This window comes from Coenobita brevimanus, chromosome 94 (assembly GCF_032717465.1).
Source record: "Coenobita brevimanus isolate Jiangsu-jjx chromosome 94, ASM3271746v2, whole genome shotgun sequence".
Classification (NCBI taxonomy): Eukaryota; Metazoa; Arthropoda; class Malacostraca; order Decapoda; family Coenobitidae; genus Coenobita; species Coenobita brevimanus.
Window position 1 is genome coordinate 30,932,720 of NC_137047.1, and position 20,542 is coordinate 30,953,261.

Sequence of the window (20,542 nt, forward strand, 5' to 3'; positions counted from 1 at the left end):
ACGTAACAACACGTATAACAACACACATAACAACACATATAACAACACACGTAACAACACATATAACAACACACATAACAACACGTATAACAACACAGATAACAACACATATAACAACACACATAACAACACATATAACAACACACGTAACAACAACACACATGATAAAAAACACACATAGCGACTCATGAGAACACGTATAACAGCACATAGTAATACATAACACACATAACAACACACAATATACATAACAACACACAACATACAAAACAACACACATAAGAAACACAGAAGACATAACACATAACAGTACACATAACACACATAACAGTACACATAACACACATAACAGTACACATAACACACATAACAATAAATATAACACGCATAACACACATGACAACACACATAATACACATAACAACACATAAAACACATAACATCCATAACACCCATAACACACATGACAACATATAACAATATACATAACACGCATAACAACACACGTGACAACACCCATAACAATACACATACCAACACATAAAACACAAACACCCATAACACCCATAACACCCATAACAGCACACATAACAGCATACAATAACACATAACAGATATAACAACAAGCATAACAAAACACATAACACACATAACACACATAACAAGACACATAACACACATAACAACACACAAAAAACGCATATCACTCATAACAACACACATAACACACATAACAAACACATAGCAACATACTAACACACATAACACACTAACATAACACATAAATCACTAACACATAACAACACACATTGCAAGACAGACGATAACACACATAATGTACAAACAAGACACATAACAGATTACATCACTCATAACACAAACAACACATAACACACCTAGCACATATAACACTCATAACAACACACTTAGCAGATATAACACTCATAACAACACACTTAGCACATATATCACACATAACAACACATTACAACACTTAATAATACACATAACAACTCACATGATAGCATACGTAACAATATACATAACCCATGAGAACACACAACAAATGTCAACACATAATAACATATAACAACAAGTATAGCAACACATGACAGCACACACAGCAACACACATGACAGCACACACAGCAACACACATAACAGCACACGTGGCAACACACATTGCAACACACGATAATATATGTAACGACACAAGACAATGGACATAACAACACACATGAGAAACCACGTGTCGAAACACATCACACGTGACAATCCACATAGCAACACCCTTGACAACACACGCATCAACACATACCAACTAACACACATGGCAACACACGTACCAGCACTTTGACATACATGGCAATACGCAAAACAACACGAGCATACTCATGACAATACTTCTACAAATATCGGTTCTCTCTCTCTCTCTCTCTCTCTCTCTCTCTCTCTCTCTCTCTCTCTCTCTCTCTCTCTCTCTCTCTCTCTCAGTTATTTCGACCAAGCAGTTTTAGAGGGTTTCGCTCTCCTTTCCTCGACCTTCGTGTATCCATGTCGCTCTTTATCTTTTCTATCTCTCTTCCCTACAACGTCTGTCTCTGTGTCCTCTTCTTGTAGTACTCCCTTCTTGACCAGTGTAATGTACAGGGTATATATTGCAGCGGCCGGCTTGCATACGCCTAATGTTGGTGTCACATCTACTATACATATTCAGACCATCTTTTGCGGGCAGTGAAGGGGAAATGATCCTTAGCGAAGAGGAACAGCACTATCTTTCACTGGAAAAATAACCCGCCCCATCCCAGTGCTTCACGCATGGGTGTAGGTTAGGAAGCTTTTGGAGTATACGTTGAGAATGCTTCTGTGGATACTTGGACTTGGCGTACTTTGTAAATATTAGGTATCTTCATAAGCAGTACCTGCAAGCAAATGGTGGGTGCACTGTAGACAATTTTCGAAGACATGAGACTTAGAAGCGAATGTTTTATTATTATTATTATTGTTGTTATTATTATTATTATTATTATTATTATTATTATTATATTATTATTATTATTATTATTATTATTATTATTATTATTACTTATTGACGTTTTTGGACTTCGACTATGTAGGGAGGAGGAATAGGAGGAAGACGAGACGAAGAAGAAAAGGAGGAGGAGGAGGAGGAAGAGATGGAAAAAGAAGAAGAAGACGATGATGATGATGATGAAGTAGAAGAAAACAAGAAGTAGAAGACAAGAAGAACAAGAACAAGAAAAGAGGAAGAACAAAAACAAGAAAAGAGGAAGAACAAAAACAAGAAGAAAATTAAGAGAAGAAAAAGAAAAGAAGAATACGAACAGCAGAAAAGAAGAAGAAGAAGGAAGAAGAAGAAGAAGAAGAAAATAGGGAAGAAGAAGTGGAAGAAGAAGGGGAAGGGCCGTAGTCTTACAAAGTGTGCAGACATTCACTTTGCCCTATCCGTATCTTTTGGTAATCTTAACGCACTAAAGGGAGAGGGTTCCCCGGCAAACGGGAGAGGATTACTGCTGCGTAGTACTGGAATCCGCGGGGAGTCTCAGCACCCCTTCGCATGCCCCTTCGTCATATTATAGTAGCCTTATGCAAAGAAAACTGTGTAGAATTTGAAGGACCCTATGATGTGTGTGATGTGAATTTTAATTTAGTGATGAAAACATCGCGTAAAGAAAAAATAAGCGTTTAATATTTTTATCGTTTTAAAACACTTAACCGCCTCTCCGGAGATGGTTAATTTACGACGAGGCAATAACAAAGGTGAGATATGGTACTGTATCCACATCCATTTTATTTAAAAATATTTTGTTTTGCCATGTCAGTATATTTTTTTGGTGTATTTTGGTGCTTCAACGAATTTGACCTTTATTTTTGGTGCCCGTGACTGGTTTTCAAATACCTCCCCCGCCTCCAAGTGTCTTGGGGGACTGGTGGGATGTCGTGGTTCTGGGTGGGAAACATGACAAAAACAAGCCAAGGAGTATTCGTAGGGTTATTTCTGACCACATGAAACCTTGAAGCTATGTCTGACACCAAATTTTCCCTATGGTACAGGTTCTCCAAAGCCTGTATGCTTACTCTTATACAGAGTATTCAAGAACAAATGCCAGTCTTTAATAATAAAAGAGAACTGTTAACATTTTAATATTTTAAAGTTTAAAATTCATCAGTGTTACCAACTGTTTGCCGCGCCTACCCACGCGAAGGGGTGCGCTTTCACGCTTTCAAGATTACCACTTACGTTGAAGGTGTAAGCTTCCACTTCGAGCGGAGTGCGGGTAGGGTAACCCCTGCCCTCAGTTTCAAGACTACGGGCGGAAAGGTCATCGTGGCGGACGACCTGCCTTTGCTTTGTTGCAATATTGGTCCACATTTCAACACTCTACCGTAGAATTTACAATCTGGGTTCCTATTTCCGTTCTAGGCAGGAACAACCTAAAGTGAAGAGGACCTTTTCCATAAAAAGCAAGTCTCCTAAGCCTTGTAGTACTCGTTTGCACCAACAGATGGCACCATACACCCTAGCACATCACTGTCACCAACATTTTTCCTTAGTTCCCTCTCTTTTTTTTTTTTCTTTTTATGGCTGCAAAGCTTCTTGGTTCGGTCGGTCTTGGAAAAGGATGTTTCCTCCTTGTCCCTATACACCCACCAGTAAAAATGGGGAATTTGATGTAACACTGACCATAGAGAAAGATTGTGACTTAGCAAAAAGTTAATTGTCTGTCTCAGTGACTTGTGATTAATTTAACAGCAGCTTTCCCCCTTCTAAAGCCTGAATATGCTCATTCATGTAAACAACACACCTTGAAACAATGAAAGACTTGTTGTGCCCTATACCTTGGTGCACGTGAAACCAAAGAGACAGACTTTTCCCTGGGAACATGTTAGCTAGGGGGTAAATGGTGTGGAGAGGAAATTGGGGCGGAGATGGAGTGGAGGGGAGGTCTGTTGGTCCTGCAGGTACTTGAAGTTGCCATGTATTGTGTAAGAACTATATACAAGAGTCAGCTGTGATCAGTACTGGGACAATGCTACCGAGACTTAACCTTGTCATCTTCCCTTACCAGCCATCACACAGTTTCATCCATCCCTTCCTCCAGCAATACAGTGACCGTGGTAGGAGAGAATTAACCTAACGAAGGTTGACAGAAGACGTTGTTTCTGATCTGAATTTCACTCTGCCTACCCTTGACGCACTTGGGAAATGTTTTATTGCACTGAGTTCGAGATTGTCCATAGGCTTACCTTAGTATCTGTACTGAGTAGTGAAAATAATTGTTAGAAATGTACTAAGTGTCATGTGTTTCAGTACCGTGCAATTTTGGCGTCCATACTTTAGAATATATATGAATTCTTTAGAAAATGTACAGAGGAGAATGATAAACGATACATGATTTTCGGAACCTTTCATACGAAGACAGTTGGTATGCGAGAATATTGCCTTTGCAACAGCACAGACTGAAAAGACTAAACTTGCACTCAGTAGAAAGGCTTAGAGTAAGGGGAGACTTAACTGAGGTGTTTAAGTGGATAAGTGGAGGAAGGGAATAAATATGGGAGATATTAGCAAGGTACTTTAAGTGAACATACAGGACAGAACTAGAAGTAATTGTTTCAGACTAGATATATTTCGCTTTAGTACGGAAATAGGTAGGAATTTATTTGGCAATAGAGTAGCAGACGAATGAAATAAGCTACCTAGTGGAACAATTGGTGCCCCTTCCACTGAGAATTTCAAGCATAGGCTTCATAAGCGCATGACATGTATGGGTTGGACATAAAAAAAATCTAATAGCCAGTACCAATTCATTCTTTTTCCTTTTCAGATTACACCATGATAGTCATTCCTTTCGCACTTTCCTATAAAAGGTCCACGCCAGTTTTTCTGTACTGTGTGGTGTTCCTTCTCATCTCTTCCTGCCTTTTTCGGCTGGAGAGTTGGTGGGAGTGGGAGAGCCTTCTTTGCTTTCCTTGTCTTATTCATGTAGTTTAGTTACTCTTGTAGGAGCTGCCTAGCATGAGCCAATTGGCCTACTGCAGAAACCCTCTCTTCTTATGTTATAAGCATATCAGATCTGATCATACGTGTTTCCAGGCTAGGGTTTAGAAGACGAGGTTCCGAATGATCTTATGCACTGATCTCTGGTTTTGCATCCACTCTCTTACGCTATGGGATTCTTTCATCGTGATCTTTTATGCTGCAAATGATTCCTTTAGCATATAAAGGTTTTACTTGTACTTATCGCTTCTCCCTACTTACCTTCCTCCTTACATTCTCGTACAGTACTTACCTTCCTACCTACCGTAGCTCATTCCCTACCTACTTCCCTGCCTGCCTACATACTTACCTCCTTCCCTACATGAATACCTAACTACCTTCCTGCCTACTTCCTCGCCTGCTTCCCGACCCACCTCCCTACCTACCTTGCTGTTTGTCTATCTGCCTACTCACCTGCCCATCCGACTTCCAACCTGCCTCCTTATATCTCTACCAACTTCTCTACCTACTTTCTTTCTTGCCTATCTGTCTACTTACCTATCCACTCGACTCCCTACCTGCCTCCCTACATCTCTACTAACCTCCCTACCTACCTGTCTACCTACCTCCCCGCCGACCCCTCGACACACTTCCCTCCTTACGTCGCTCCCTGCCTACCTGACTACCTGTCAACCTGTCTCCTTACCCACCTCCCTCTCTACCTTTCTACCTACCTACTACCTCACTGCCTACCTCCCTGCCCTCAGCTAGCGACACGGGCGTGCATTTATTTTTTTATTTTTTTCAATTTTGCCACCAGTAGTTTCTGGTGGAGTGTGTCAAAGTTGGGATAACGGTAGAAATGATTGACACCACTGATGGAGACTTCATTTGACACCTCAGTCGTCAGTACTGGTCCATATTTGCGGCTGCTGGACCACGGACGAACGAACGAATAGACGGAAAACTGTTATCCTGTCCCATGCGCGCATAGGCCCTTGACTTCGTCCTCGAGGACAAGTAGTAACTTCATGCAAAAAATATGCAAAACTGACGACATACATGGTTATGAAGCTTATCCATGGTGATGCTAAATAAGCAATAAAGTCTATCTATCTATCTATCTATATACCTCGGCTGCTTCCCCCAAGGAAAGGGAGGTAGCCGAGACAGGACGACACACTCCCCATTTACTCATCCATTCAAACACATTCATTCGCATCTTAGCCCCAAAGGGGAGAACGGACAGATCCTCATCGCATCACACCGCACAAGGGTCAACTGCGCAGTGCAATCAGTGACATCCGCAACAGGGCCCGACAGCAGAGCTGGTTTACCCCTGCCACATCATAATAGACTCATCCCCTTACCCGCACCTGACCTGACTAGCTGATCAGATCAAATGCGGAAGAATATCCCCTCAGGGCTGCGTCATCATTTATTCATTCACAATATCTCTCCATTTATTTCTGTCACGCACAGCCACTCTTCCTTGCTCAACAGACATCCCTCTCACATCCAGCGCTCTCTTCACACTGTCCATCCATCCTATTCGTGGTCTTCCTCTCAGCCTTACACCTCTCACATCCATTCTCACCATATGCCAAAACCATTGCAACACCCTCTGCTCAACTCTACCAGCCATCTCCCGAACGACTCCAGTTCTCCTTCGCACTTCATCATTTCGCACCCGATCCATAAGCGTCACTCCACACATACTCCTCAGCCACCTCATCTCCATTACATTCAAACTTTTCCTCTCTGCTACACCCATATTCCATGTTTCAGCCCCATATAACGTAGTTGGTACCACAACACCCTCCTACAGCCTTCTCTTTACATCCATTCTAAGCTAACGACATCTAAACACCTTTTTCATTCCTCCCAGCACCTTTCCTACTTCATTCATTCTAAACTTCACGTCTGCATCTATTCTTCCATCCACAGTAACATGTGACCCTAAATATTTAAAACACTCTACCTCCTCAAGCAACTCACCATTCAAAACTATATTCATCCTTCTACCATCTATCAACCTCGTACACTTCATCACTTTACTCTTATTCTCATTTACTTTCAATTTCCTCCTTTCACACACCCTTCCAAACTCCTCTCCAACTGTCTCAATCTCTTCTCTGAATCAGCCACCAGTGTAGTATCATCTGCAAACAGCAGCTGCTTCAGATTCCATTCTCCACCACATAACATGTGGCCTAATATGTAAAATAGGTCGCTATGGAAGAGATGCTACGAAGTCTTTCATGTCACTTCGAATACAGACCGACGAAGACTCCTAAAAGTAGTAGAAGGCTAAACAAAATATGAACTTCATCCTTTCAGTTTGAAAAACCTGAGATGAATACAGTCATATGGAGGTATTAAAAGGCACTTCAAAAATACATGACCGGATTGAAGGGGCTAATGTATATTCTCTTAAACTAAAATGTGTTAAATTAAGACGTGGCATAATAAAGGGCATTAAAATTTTTAGTGTTACCTGATCCCCGGGGACGTGCAGTGAGAGACCTGTTTGGCCGTGATGCGCAGCCGAACCGTACGCTGACATCCACTCCGACCTCACCTGGGATTGAAAAGATGAAGGTTTAGGATAAATGTCAGTCCACTGCACAAAGGTCGTTAAGGCAAACACTCTCTTCAGTTGACACAGTTATGTAATATTAACGCAACGCCTCTCTCTTTTATTATCCTAATGTTTGTACTCTTCAGTGACAATCACTAGCTTCATACAGCAGATGCTTTTCTTCAGACCACAAATATCGTGTCCAGTATCGCTGGCTACGAAGTTGGTAGCCCGACAGCACCAGGCTAGGTGTCATTCGACTTACGTGTCTTTCCACCGTGTTGGTAAGTAAAAAAATAACCACAGTAACACCTAGGGTGATAACTGTGGCATCCTGGATGATGCAGTGGCTTTGTAGCCTGTTCCAGAGTAGTGGGTCATTAACTCACCACAGGCACACAGGCCTTCCCTACTAGTACTTAGCCAACATGGGGAAGAATTAATTCTGGGTATCACTCTCCCCCCGAGGAGAATATCAGGTCCTGTAGTGCATTTTTTGTGGACCAATAGATTGTTTGATTGACTGATTGAATGATGTGGAAATAGAAATATATGTGTGCATATATATATATATATATATATAGATAAATATAAATATATATATATATATATATATATATATATATATATATATATATATGTAGAGAGAGAGAGAGAGAGAGAGAGAGAGAGAGAGAGGTGACTCCCAGTGCGATGTTACAGTGGATGGAGAGTGACTGGAATTGGTGAGAGAGTTCAAAAACCTGGGTACAATGATAGAAAAGAGAGGAAAATGTACAAAGGAAGTTGAAAGTAGAGTGACACAAGGAAGAAATGTAGCTGGTGCAATGAAGGCCTTGATAAGAAACAGAGGTTTGAGTGTTGCAGCTGCACGAGGCTTACATGAAGGAGTGTTGGTGTCAACTTTAACATACGGATGTGAGACTATGGTGTGGCATGAAAATGAAAAGACAAGAGTAAGAGCAGTGGAGATGGGACTGCTGACGAATGTACGTAGAGTATAAAGGGTGGATAGGATACAAAATAGTGTGATTTGTGAAAGATGTGAAGTGAGGAAGTCGGTGGACAACAGAATCGAAGAGTGTACTGAGATGGTATGGACATGTGGAGAGAATGGATAACAGTAGAATGGCGAAAAAGGTACAGTATATCTGAGTGAATCTGGAGAAGGGAGGTGAGGTAAGCCAAGGAGAAGCTGGAGAGATATGGTGGATGAATGTGTGAGAAAGAGGGGTTTGGAAGTCGGTGAGGCTAAGGAACTGACAAGAGATCGATCTGGCTTGATGAATGTTGTGAGGAGAAGTGCATGATCAGGGATTTGGCACCCCCTTTTGAACGTGGCAGGGTCCGGATTGACTCTGTCGGATACGTTTGTGTGAAGCTACAGAACGTGGTGAATGTTTTTTTGCGTATCCGATAGAGCCAGGATTCCGGGGCCTTGAATGATGAGTGAATGGAAGCGTGGCCCATTGGATGCTGTTTGGACATTGCTACTCCTCACCCTGCCTTAGAGTGGGAAAGGAGGTCCGGATGATGATGATCATGGTGATAATGAAGACACTTTTCGAACTGAAGGCCTTCATAAACTCCTCTGCCAAATCCTATGCTGAGTATAAATGCCTGGTGGTAACAAGAATAACATTAGACAATATGCTATCAGATTGAAATTGCCAAGGATATTGCAGCGTCTCAGATACCTAATACATCGAGACTAATAACTGGGTGAGGATCTGAACACCCCACTGACCACTGTGTTCTTTGATGGAGTCTTGCTCTTTGTTGGTTCTTTATTTGTATCCGTCTCTGCATCTCACAGTAGGTCACCGCAGGACCCATCTCCATGCTGGCCATGAACGAGTGAGGTGGGAGGGGGTCTCTGTAGTATGGGTGATGCATGTGAAAGTTGCGGTGTTGCAATGGTTGTATTTGTGGTTGCTTGAGTATGTAACTGCCATCGATATAATCGACAGGGTGCAAAATCCGTAACCATATCAGAGGATATCAGGGCTGGATTATTATTTTTACTCTTTTTTTTTTTTTTTTTTTTATAACCCAGCCCACCTGGCTTTGAAGGGTTTATTACACCCATGCTTGCGAAGTCAGGTGTAAGCATAATATGACAGAGTGGATAGACAAGGGATGGGTAAGGTATATGGAATGTATGGGAAGATACTGAATGCCGTGAAGGTTATGCATGAGGGCACTAGGGCTGCAGAGTCTGTGAATGGTGAATTGAGTTCTTTTATCTGAGTGTTGGACTGAAACAGGAGTGTGTCATACTCCCGTCGTTGTTCAGTTTGTATATGAGTGGAAACTATAAAAAGAATACTAGGTAGGGTAGCGGACATTAGAGTATCTCTAGTGATTGACGGTAGGGTGTGGGAACTTCCTGTACTATTGTTTGCTGACGATGTTGTATTGTTAAGTGATGATAAACGGGAGTTACATGGCTTGGTGAGTGAGTCGGGGAATGTATGTGACACGGGAAATCTAAAAGCGAATGTATTTAGAAATAAACCTATGGTCTTTTACAGAAATTGAGTCACTTAATACACAATGAGACTGGATGAGGAGGAATAGAGAATGTAAGTGCATTCAAGAACTTACTGTAGGTCGTGTAATCAAACAGGGATGGAAACGTAGAGGAGGAAGTGCTTGAAAGGGTACAGGAGGGAAGAAATGTTGCAGGTTCACTGAAAGCAGTGATAAGGAACAGGGCAGCGATTATGGAAGAAAAAAGTAGAAGCTGACAGTAATCGACATTCCAGCGAAGGGAAGTAAAGCTTGGACCCTGTTGGAAGGATATAAGACAGGACTGAGTGTAGTGGGAATGAGTTATTTGTGAGGATCATGTGTGTTGCTTGGAAAGAAAGAAAGACAAATGAGAAAAAATATATATTGTTGTAGTACTGATGTGGATGTGATGGAAAACGTTGAGAGAACTCTACTGAGATGGTTTGGTTATGTGGAGAGGATGGAAAACAAGAGAATGACCAAAGAGTATATGTGAGTGAAGTGAAGGAGGAGAAGAGGATGGGGGAGACCAAGGATGAAATGGATGGAGAGATGGAATTGAAAGATATATGAAAGAGGAGGGAGTAGGTTGGAGGAAAGGCAGCCAAATGGCAGAGGAAATGCTACGTGGAGGCGATCTGTTTGTGACCATCCCTTACGGGGTAAAAGTGCCTAACAATAAAAAAATAGATAAACAGATAGATTGCGGAGTGAGACCGCGTATTATGTTTTACGTTACCTGTGTGTGTGTGTGTGTGTGTGTGTGTGTGTGTGTGTGTGTGAACAGAAAAAGCTCAGACAGTTTTTATCTTATTTTAACCGAACTTGATGGAGGGGTTGACGGTTAACCAAGGGGTGGATTTTTTTTTTTTTTTTTTTTTAAATAATTCGTCGGTCATCAAGAACAAGGTTAGTTCAATGTTTGACCTAGAAATGTAAATTTAAAATATTTTTATTTAGTTAAGACCATACATGGGGAAATGGCTCTAAGCAGGTCAAGAACGGACGTCGGATTTTGAGAACAGTCATAGGTCAAGGTCACACGGCAAGGTCAAAGTTCGAACGGGGGTTGTGTGTGAATCAAAACAACTAAGATAATTTTGATCTTATCTGAACATAACTTGGTGGAATTACTGAGGTTCCCCAAGAAGGCTGACCTGTTATTTTGGAGAACAAGCAAAAAAAAAAAAAAAAAAAAAAATCACAGAACAAGGTCACATGGGAGGGTGACCTTAAAGTTTTTGTTAGATTATGACCAAGCTTTGTTAAAGGCCTTACGGTAGGGCAAGAATATAGGGATTCGATAATAAGAACACCCATCTAAAGTCAAGATCACAGAACAGAGTCAAAGTTCGACCCTTATATCTGGTGTGAACATGATAACTAAAATAGGTTTTATTTGATCTGAATCAAGTTTGGTGGGAGTGTCGATGGTCACCCAAGAGTTTGACCTATTGTTTTACAGAGCAATAGGTCAAAGGTCAAGGTCACATGGCAAAATCAACATAATCTGTTTTTAGCCGGTTTAGATCAAATTTTGTGAAATATTTCACGGTAGGGCCATGATAGAGGGATTCGATTTTGAAAATAATCAGCCAAAGGTCAAGGTCACAGAGAAAAATCAAAGGCCAAATTTGGTAGAATTGTTAAGGGTTAGGCATGGGTGAATTATTTCGCTTTGAGAGTAGACTGTCCAAGGTCAAGGACAAAGGGCAGTCATAATTTGGCTCTTAGATCAGATGGTGGGCATGGTTGTTGCACTGTGTTCCTTTGTGTTTTAGGTTTTGTTAGACATTTAAGGTGTTAGTTGTTTTTATTATCCTAATGATATTAATATATTATGTTGTTCTTTACAAGAATCCATACTGGTACTTCATAACATCCATTCTTCACAAGTTATGCACAGTCACTGACTCATTGCATGGGTAAAATCTGTGGAGAACAGAACAGGTATACTTAATGACAAGGGAAGGTCCTTCCCTTGTCATTTGTTCAAACGATGTTTGAGTAACCATGACGTTCCGTATGTACTTAGCTACCGTACTTGTGGCACAGAATATGAGCTAGGCTTGTGTTGTCCTCTCCCAAAATCTTCGTTTATTCTCTCTCTCTCTCTCTCTCTCTCTCTCTCTCTCTCTCTCTCTGTATGTGTGTGAGTGTGTGTGTGTGTGTGTGTGTGTGTGTGTGTGTGTGTGTGTGTGTGTGTGTGTGTGTGTGTGTGTGTGTGTGCGTGCGCGTAATGAGCCAACGTTCGTGTTTATTATAATGCAGAATCTTTTGTTTGTTACATGTTACTTATACTGAAAAGAATTGTGTTCATAAGACTAGTAGGCAAGGTTGCATAAGGTGAAAGAATATGATACATACATAAGATATATATAGGCTGTGAAAGTAGAAAAAAAAAAGGATAAAAAGAAACTTAATTATGACAGCTGAATTTTAAGAGTGTTACGTGCCAGGTGGAGCGAGGGGATGGATGCCATACGTTGACAAACCTGTGGATGTAAATTAACTACAGTGCTTGCGGTGAATTCCGGTTAGTGTCAGAGGACTTTAGTATGCTCAGGGGAAACTCAAGGGACGAAAAACTATTAAAAATATTACGATTAATATTGTGCCGAAAATAATAACTTTGTAATATATTCCAGCTTACTGAGGATGATGTAATTCAGGTCATAAACTCCAAGGCAGCCAAACGTTAATTAAGTACTATGAGGTGGCACATGTACAGGGTGTGATATAACCCTCTGAAGCCGGTGACGTGTATAGTTTCGATATTACCAAATCTGTAATTCAGCTTCGGAGAGTGGATTATTAATGGAGGAACAAGTGAATGCTTATTTGATCCTTTTAGTTCAAAAGTTGCCTCACCCAAACTGATTAAGATCGTCTGGAGGTAGCAAGAATTAAATAAAAAATAATACGTCACGGGACTAAAGTTATGCGTCGTAAGTCCAGTGAACTCTTTACTCCACACCCTCTGACCTCACTTTCTCGCATAGTCCTCATTTCCTTCTTATCATAAAGAGGGAAAGTGGGGGTCCCTGACGCTTGCCTGCTCAGATCTTAGGCCCATGGAGGTTTTCTGCCTTACTGACCTTTGTGCAGTCCATAGCCATTTGTCTGTTGAACTAACCAAAATATAAATCATTAGTCTCAGTTATCTCTCACTTCATCATCTCTCTCTCTCTCTTTCTCTCTCTCTCTCTCTCTGCATTAATTTCAAAGTACTTTCTTTCACCTTCACGTCTACGACAGCCTGTACGTACCGTCACAGTTGTTTCTACCACTATCCCCCTAAGCTCCACCACCAAGTCCATTGTGCCTCGCCCACTCTAGCCTCACCAACTTTACCGATATCATAAACTTTAACTTTCTTCCCCTCTTCTCCCCACCTCTCCCCCACCCCCAGGTAGTGACCTGACATATTCTCCACTCAACATTCCCACACCGAATGACTCACTGTCTCACGCCAAAGTGACAGTAATGGAGAGGAGAAAGCGGCTGCCATTTATATACCGGGTATATATATATATATATATATATATATATATATTGTTACATAGCCTATGATTTCATCATCCTTTGTGTAATTTTTAACGCACAGTATGCTGCATGTTTGATCACGAGCGTGTTCTGCCTCAGTTCCCCCCTTCTACCGTTATAGTAGAGTAAGTCGTCCTTTCTGTTGTCCAGAGCGGGATTGTCAACTCTATGTCCCCATGGCTTCATTTGCGCGTCCTTCTTACAAGTTGTATCAAGCTCTGCCGGCCCCTATATAATGAGCTCAGTCTCTGCATCATGGCCACTTGGATCTGCTCCTCATTTTGTTCACATCTCTGTCCTCCCCTGTACAGATATTATTATTGTGAGTGCTCAAGAAATCTCCAAACATCTAGCAGCTGTGTGTAATTTGAGTATCACTGTTGTTGCATTTTTTCTTGTATTGTGTAGCATATGGTTGATTCTTAGGCCTAGTGAGGTCTTTGTGATTAATGTAGAGTTTTATATCAGTCATTTTTTATAATAGTTTGTATCTGTAAAAATTTATCTGGCATTAACTGAGCATTAACCGGTGTATTTTCATTTATCAGGGCTGACTTAGATAAATTTACTCTTGCTAATTTCGTGCTAATAGAGGCTATTGCAGTTAACCATATATTTAACCTGTTTATTTGCCATTACATTATCCTTATGAGTTCTGAATGTTTTGTTGTTAGTTTGAGCATTAAACTTTAACTTGTAATTTTACCTAACTCTTTTGTTTTGAACCTGGAACTTTACGGGACAGTAGTGATTTTCAGTATTCTCACTTAAAGTGTACATTATCTTTCTCTGTTCCGTAACATAAATTTGGCGACCTCTCATCAGGATATTCAGGATATTATCATAAGGATATTGCTTGATATTTTGTGACTGTTACTTATTCATGATGTCTACTATTACTACACTTGATGAAGCCAAAGATTTTTTGTCAAATGTGCAAACAGTGTGTGATGTAGAAAACAGAACTGTTGTTCGCTCTCATCATTCTAAAGATCAAATTGTTGACATGATTAATGAAAGCTTGTTTAATGTAACTCCTCCAAATGAGCAAACGCAGATTGAATTAGCTAAGTTACAGCTAGCCCTGCAGGAGGCTAAGGCTAAGGAGGCGGAGTCTCGTGTTAAGGAGGCTGAATTTCAGGCAAATGCTCGTATTCAAGAGGCACAGGTACAGGCTCAGGCACAAATTGAACTTGCCAGCATTCAGGCAGACCATGAGTATCGCATGAAACAAGGTGGAACTGGATCATCTAGCTCTGATGATTTTGATGTGGCTAAAAATGTTAAACTTGTCCCTCCTTTTAATGAATCTGATTTAACAAAGTATTTTCAGTTGTTTGAGAGGGTAGCTACAGGTTTTAGTTGGCCCAAGGAGTATTGGCCAGTACTCCTTCAAACTGTTCTCACCGGTAAAGCTCAAGTAACTTATGCATCTTTGCCTCAGGATCAGTCTGATAATTATGATGTAGTTAAGAGCTTGATTCTTAAGGCCTATGAGCTTGTTCCTGAAGCCTATAGAGTAAAATTTAGGACAACTTACAAGCAAGATAAGCAATCCCATGTTGAGTATGCAAAAATCAAAGAAGATCTGTTAGAGCAGTGGTTAAATTCTAAGAATGTGGATTCTGATTTTGGTAAATTTAAGCAGATGATTTTGCTGGAGGATTTCAAAAGGTGTATTTATAAAGATGTAAGCCTATATCTTGATGAGAAAAGAATAGATAATTTGTCTGATGCTGCAGTTTTAGCTGATGAATATGTTCTCACTCACAAGACATATTCTAAAGAAAAAGGGAAAGCTGAGAGTAAGTACGTTGCCTCTACTCAGAGTACAGGTAACAGGAAAGAGAATAAGGATGATGTTTCTCAGGAAGTAAATACCAGCTTCACCTCTAGATTTCAGAAAAGTAAATGTACTTATTGTAGTAAGCTTGGTCATACTACGGAGAGATGTTTCAGTAGACAGCGTGATGTGAACAAAAAGGAGTCTTTAAATATTCAGTCAATTGGTCTAGTGTCCACTCTTGAGAGTTCCCAGAATTCTTTAACTGAGTTAACTGAACCTGCTTTGAGGGGTAACTTAAATTCTCATGATGGAGCTCCTCTTTTGAGCAGTAACGTGGGTGACACTCTCAAGAGTTCATGTGCTAATTTCCTGTCTGATGGTTTTGTCAGTCCTCTGGACAGCAATGACAGGAAATCAGTTCAAATATATCGTGATACAGGTGCTTGCCAATCCCTTATGCTGACCAGTGTTCTAGGCTCTAATGTTAATTCCTCTGATGAAACTGTAATCTTACAAGGTGTAGGGAATAATTACTTCTCTGTCCCTCTGTGCAGAGTGAATTTAGAGTCTGAATTTGTTAGTGGTTCCGTTATGGTTGGGTTGGTTGAGACACTCCCAATGTCAGGTGTAACTTTCTTACTTGGAAATGATATTGGTGGAAGTCAAGTGTGTCCAGCTCCTCAGTTGTCTAGTGAGCCAGTGGCTGCGGCCCAGGATTGTGATGTCCCTGATGTGTTCCCTGCATGTGCTGTCACTAGGGCTAAGTCTAAAGTTACTGGTGATTTAGAGGATAATGATGATGATGATGTTATCCTAGCTGACACTTTTCTTGCTAATTTGGACCACTCACCAGATGAGGCAGTACCCCGTAGTGTTGATAGTTTGTCTCGTCAAGAGTTGGTTGAGTTGCAGGTTGCTGACCCTGAGTTGAAAGGTCTAGCTAACTCTGCTTACAGCGAAGAAGAGTCAGCCGGTGCTTCTACTTGTTATTATGTAAAGTCAGGAGTACTTATGAGGAAGTGGAGACCCCCAACAGCATCAGCCGACTGTGAATGGGAGGTTGTACATCAAGTTGTCATCCCTCGTGTTTGTGGGCAGGATATCATTGGAGTGGCTCATGATTCCAGTTTGGCAGGACACCTTGGAGTGAGGAAGACTGTGGCACGCATTTTGAAACACTTCTACTGGCCAGGTATCTTTAGGGATGTTTCCTGGTATTGTAAGTCTTGTCACACCTGTCAAGTTGTGGGGAAGTGTAATCAGACCGAAAAGGTTGCACCTCTAGTTCCCATTCCTCCTTTTGAGGCGCCTTTCACCCGTGTGTTGGTGGATATTGTGGGCCCTCTTCCTAAGACTTCTTCAGGATTTTCTTGTGTGTTGACCATGATTGATATGGCTACTCGTTATCCTGAAGCCATTCCACTAAGAAACATCTCAGCAAAGAACGTGGTTAAGGAAATGCTAGGGTTCTTCACAAAGTTTGGTCTGCCCAAGGAGGTACAGTCCGACCGGGGAAGTAATTTCATGTCAAACGTTTTCAAGCAGTCTCTGAAAGAGTTGGGCATCACCCAGATCACGTCTTCAGCTTACCATCCCCAAACCCAAGGAGCGTTGGAGAGATATCATCAAACACTCAAATCGATGCTCAAGAAATACTGTTTGGAACATCAGAAAGACTGGGATAAAGGTCTTCCACTCGTTGTGTTTGCTGCAAGAGAATCTCCAAATGAATCACTGGGCTTCTCACCTTTTGAACTACTGTTTGGCCATGAAGTAAGAGGACCCCTTAAGTTACTCAAGGAATGCTGGCTGTCGGAGGAAGATGACGTCAACCTGCTGGAGTATGTGATGAAGTTCAAAGAACGGCTGTCCACTGCTTTACAGCTGGCGAGAGAGAATTTAGGAGCTGCTCAGGAGAAGATGAAGACTTGGTATGACAAGAAGTCCAGGTTACGCCACTTTCAGCCAGGAGATCAGGTTTTGATTCTGCTACCAGTTCATGGGCAACCTCTTCAAGCCAAGTTTAGTGGCCCTTATTTCGTGGAGAAGAAACTCAGTGATGTCAGCTATGTCATCGCCACACCAGATCGTAGAAAGAGCAAGCAACTATGTCACATCAACATGCTAAAGTTATATCACAGGCGGGACGAAAATAATCCAGTCTGCACTGTAGCTGTTCCACCCGAGTCTGCAAGTGAAGCTCTCCCATGCAGTATGAGCCTGAGTGATAGTTTGGGGAAGAATCCTGATATCATGAATGATCTCCAGACTAAGCTTTCTCATCTACCTCCCAAGGAAAGGCAGGAGTTTTCGGCATTACTGCAGGAGTACCCGCAAGTGTTCTGTGCTACTCCAGGAAGAACCACTGTGTTGATGCATGATGTCGATGTTGGAGACGCAAAGCCAATTAAATTGCCTCCTTACCGTGTGAACCCAGTGAAAGTTCCTCTCATCCAGAAGGAGCTTGGCTACCTGTTGGACCACAAGATGATTGAGCCCTGTCAGAGCGAGTGGAGTTCTCCTGTCACTCTGGTCCCTAAGCCAGGTGGGTCACAGCGGCTTTGCATTGACTACAGACGTGTTAATCAGATAACCAAAATAGACACTTACCCTCTCCCTCGTGTGGAAGATTGCATAGACAAGATCGGAAAGGCTAGGTACATAAGTAAGTTTGATTTGTTAAAGGGATACTGGCAAGTACCTATGACTGAACGTGCTAGGGAGATCTCATGTTTTGTAACACTAGGAAAGACTTTTGCATGTTCTGTAATGCCATATGGCATGAAGAATGCACCAGCCACATTTCAGAAGCTCATGAATGTTGTAACAGAGGGTTTGGCAGGGTGTGTTGTTTATATTGATGATGTATTAATCTTCAGTGACAACTGGAAAGATCACATATGCCATGTCAGTAAATTTCTTGACCGTTTGGTTCATGCTAATCTTGTAGCTAATTTATCAGAGTGTGAGTTTGGTCAAGCTAAAGTTCAGTACCTTGGGTATGTAACTGGTGATGGACATGTTGCACCACCAGGAGCTAAGGTTCAGGTTATAAGTGATCTTCCCAGACCTAAAAGTAGGAAGGAGCTACAAAGATTTTTGGGAATGGTAGGTTATTACAGGAGATTTGTTCTTAACTTTTCTATTCCTGTATCACCACTTACAGACCTACTGAAAAAGGGAGTTAAATTTGTCTGGACCGATAACTGTGAATCCTCTTTCAACAAATTTAAAGCTATTCTATTAAGTCAGCCAGTGCTCGCTACTCCAAATTTTGCTAAGCCTTTTAAGATGGCTGTTGATGCAAGTGATACAGGAGCTGGGGCTGTTTTGCTGCAAGAGGATGATCAGGGTATTGAACACCCTGTATCTTACTACAGTAAGAAGTTCACTTCACCTCAAAAGAACTACTCCACTATTGAGAAAGAGCTTTTGGCCTTGATTTTGGGTTTACAGCATTTTTCATTTTATTTGTGTTCTGGTTTTGACCCCATAGTCATTTATACCGATCATAACCCACTGAAATTCCTTAGTAAGTTTAAAGATAAAAATCAGAGATTGGCAAGATGGAGTCTACTTCTTCAGGAGTTTTCCTTAGACATACAACATGTCAAGGGGAAAGAAAATGTTATTGCAGATTGCTTATCTAGACTTTAGACAGATTGTTTTAGAGTAATAAGATATTTCCTTTGTAAATTTCTTTTTTCTTTGTGGGGAGGTGTTACATAGCCTATGATTTCATCATCCTTTGTGTAATTTTAACGCACAGTATGCTGCATGTTTGATCACGAGCGTGTTCTACCTCAGTCCCCCCCTTCTACCGTTATAGTAAAGTCGTCCTTTCTGTTGTCCAGAGCGGGATTGTCAACTCTATGTCCCCATGGCTTCATTTGCGCGTCCTTCTTACAAGTTGTATCAAGCTCTGCCGGCCCCTATATAATGAGCTCAGTCTCTGCATCATGGCCACTTAGATCAGCTCCTCATTTTGTTCACATCTCTGTCCTCCCCTGTACAGATATTATTATTGTGAGTGCTCAAGAAATCTCCAAACATCTAGCAGCTGTGTGTAATTTGAGTATCACTGTTGTTGCATTTTTTCTTGTATTGTGTAGCATATGGTTGATTCTTAGGCCTAGTGAGGTCTTTGTGATTAATGTAGAGTTTTATATCAGTCTTTTTTTATATAGTTTGTATCGGTAATAATTTATCTGGCATTAACTGAGCATTAACCGGTGTATTTTCATTTATCAGGGCTGACTTAGATAAATTTACTCTTGCTAATTTCGTGCTAATAGAGGCTATTGCAGTTAACCATATATTTAACCTGTTTATTTGCCATTACATTATCCTTATGAGTTCTGAATGTTTTGTTGTTAGTTTGAGCATTAAACTTTAACTTGTAATTTTACCTAACTCTTGTTTTGAACCTGGAACTTTACGGGACAGTAGTGATTTTCAGTATTCTCACTTAAAGTGTACATTATCTTTCTCTGTTCCGTAAAAATATATATATATATATATATATATATATATATATATATATATATATATATATATATATATATATATATATATATATAGGGTTTCCCTGTTGAATGGGGATAAATTTAGGAAAGGACAATCGAAAACTGAAGTAAAATTCGCTATATAAACCATACCTCAATCGTTACGAACCTACAGTTACTAATATCCTTGTGGCGAATTATGAGGGAGATCAGTATTTGCCCATCAGGTCATCAGTAACAGTAGCTCCATTATGACTGAGATATGTATCAATACTAATATAACATTTTTTGCTGAGAATTCATACATATGCCATCTACCAAGGTTATGGCCTTTCGTCATTACAGATAGATAGATAGATATTGAGAGACAGATAGATAGATACAGATAGGCAAGAAGACAGATTGATATAGATATGTATATAATCCTTTATTGCCCAATAATGAGCAATGAGACCTGGGGCCAGGGTACTCAAGCCGACTAGTCGCATGCCTCTGACTGGCATTATGCATGAAATGAACCCCAAAGCGACTCTCGGTCTAAACCTTTAATGCGGCTGCAGCGACTAGACCACAAGTCATGTGTTCAAATGATACATGATTACAATTCAG

At 40.9% G+C, this 20,542-nt stretch overlaps 1 protein-coding gene across 1 annotated transcript in view; it reads right to left on the reverse strand.

Moving 5' to 3' along the window:
• The window catches only part of LOC145412875 (uncharacterized), a 255,073-nt gene that overhangs the window by 68,497 nt on the left and 166,034 nt on the right, over positions 1-20,542 (reverse strand). The window contains exon 5 of the mRNA XM_080282675.1: positions 7,499-7,582. Within this exon, the coding sequence (XP_080138801.1) occupies positions 7,499-7,582 (84 nt within the window). The remainder of the gene's footprint in view (positions 1-7,498; positions 7,583-20,542) is intronic.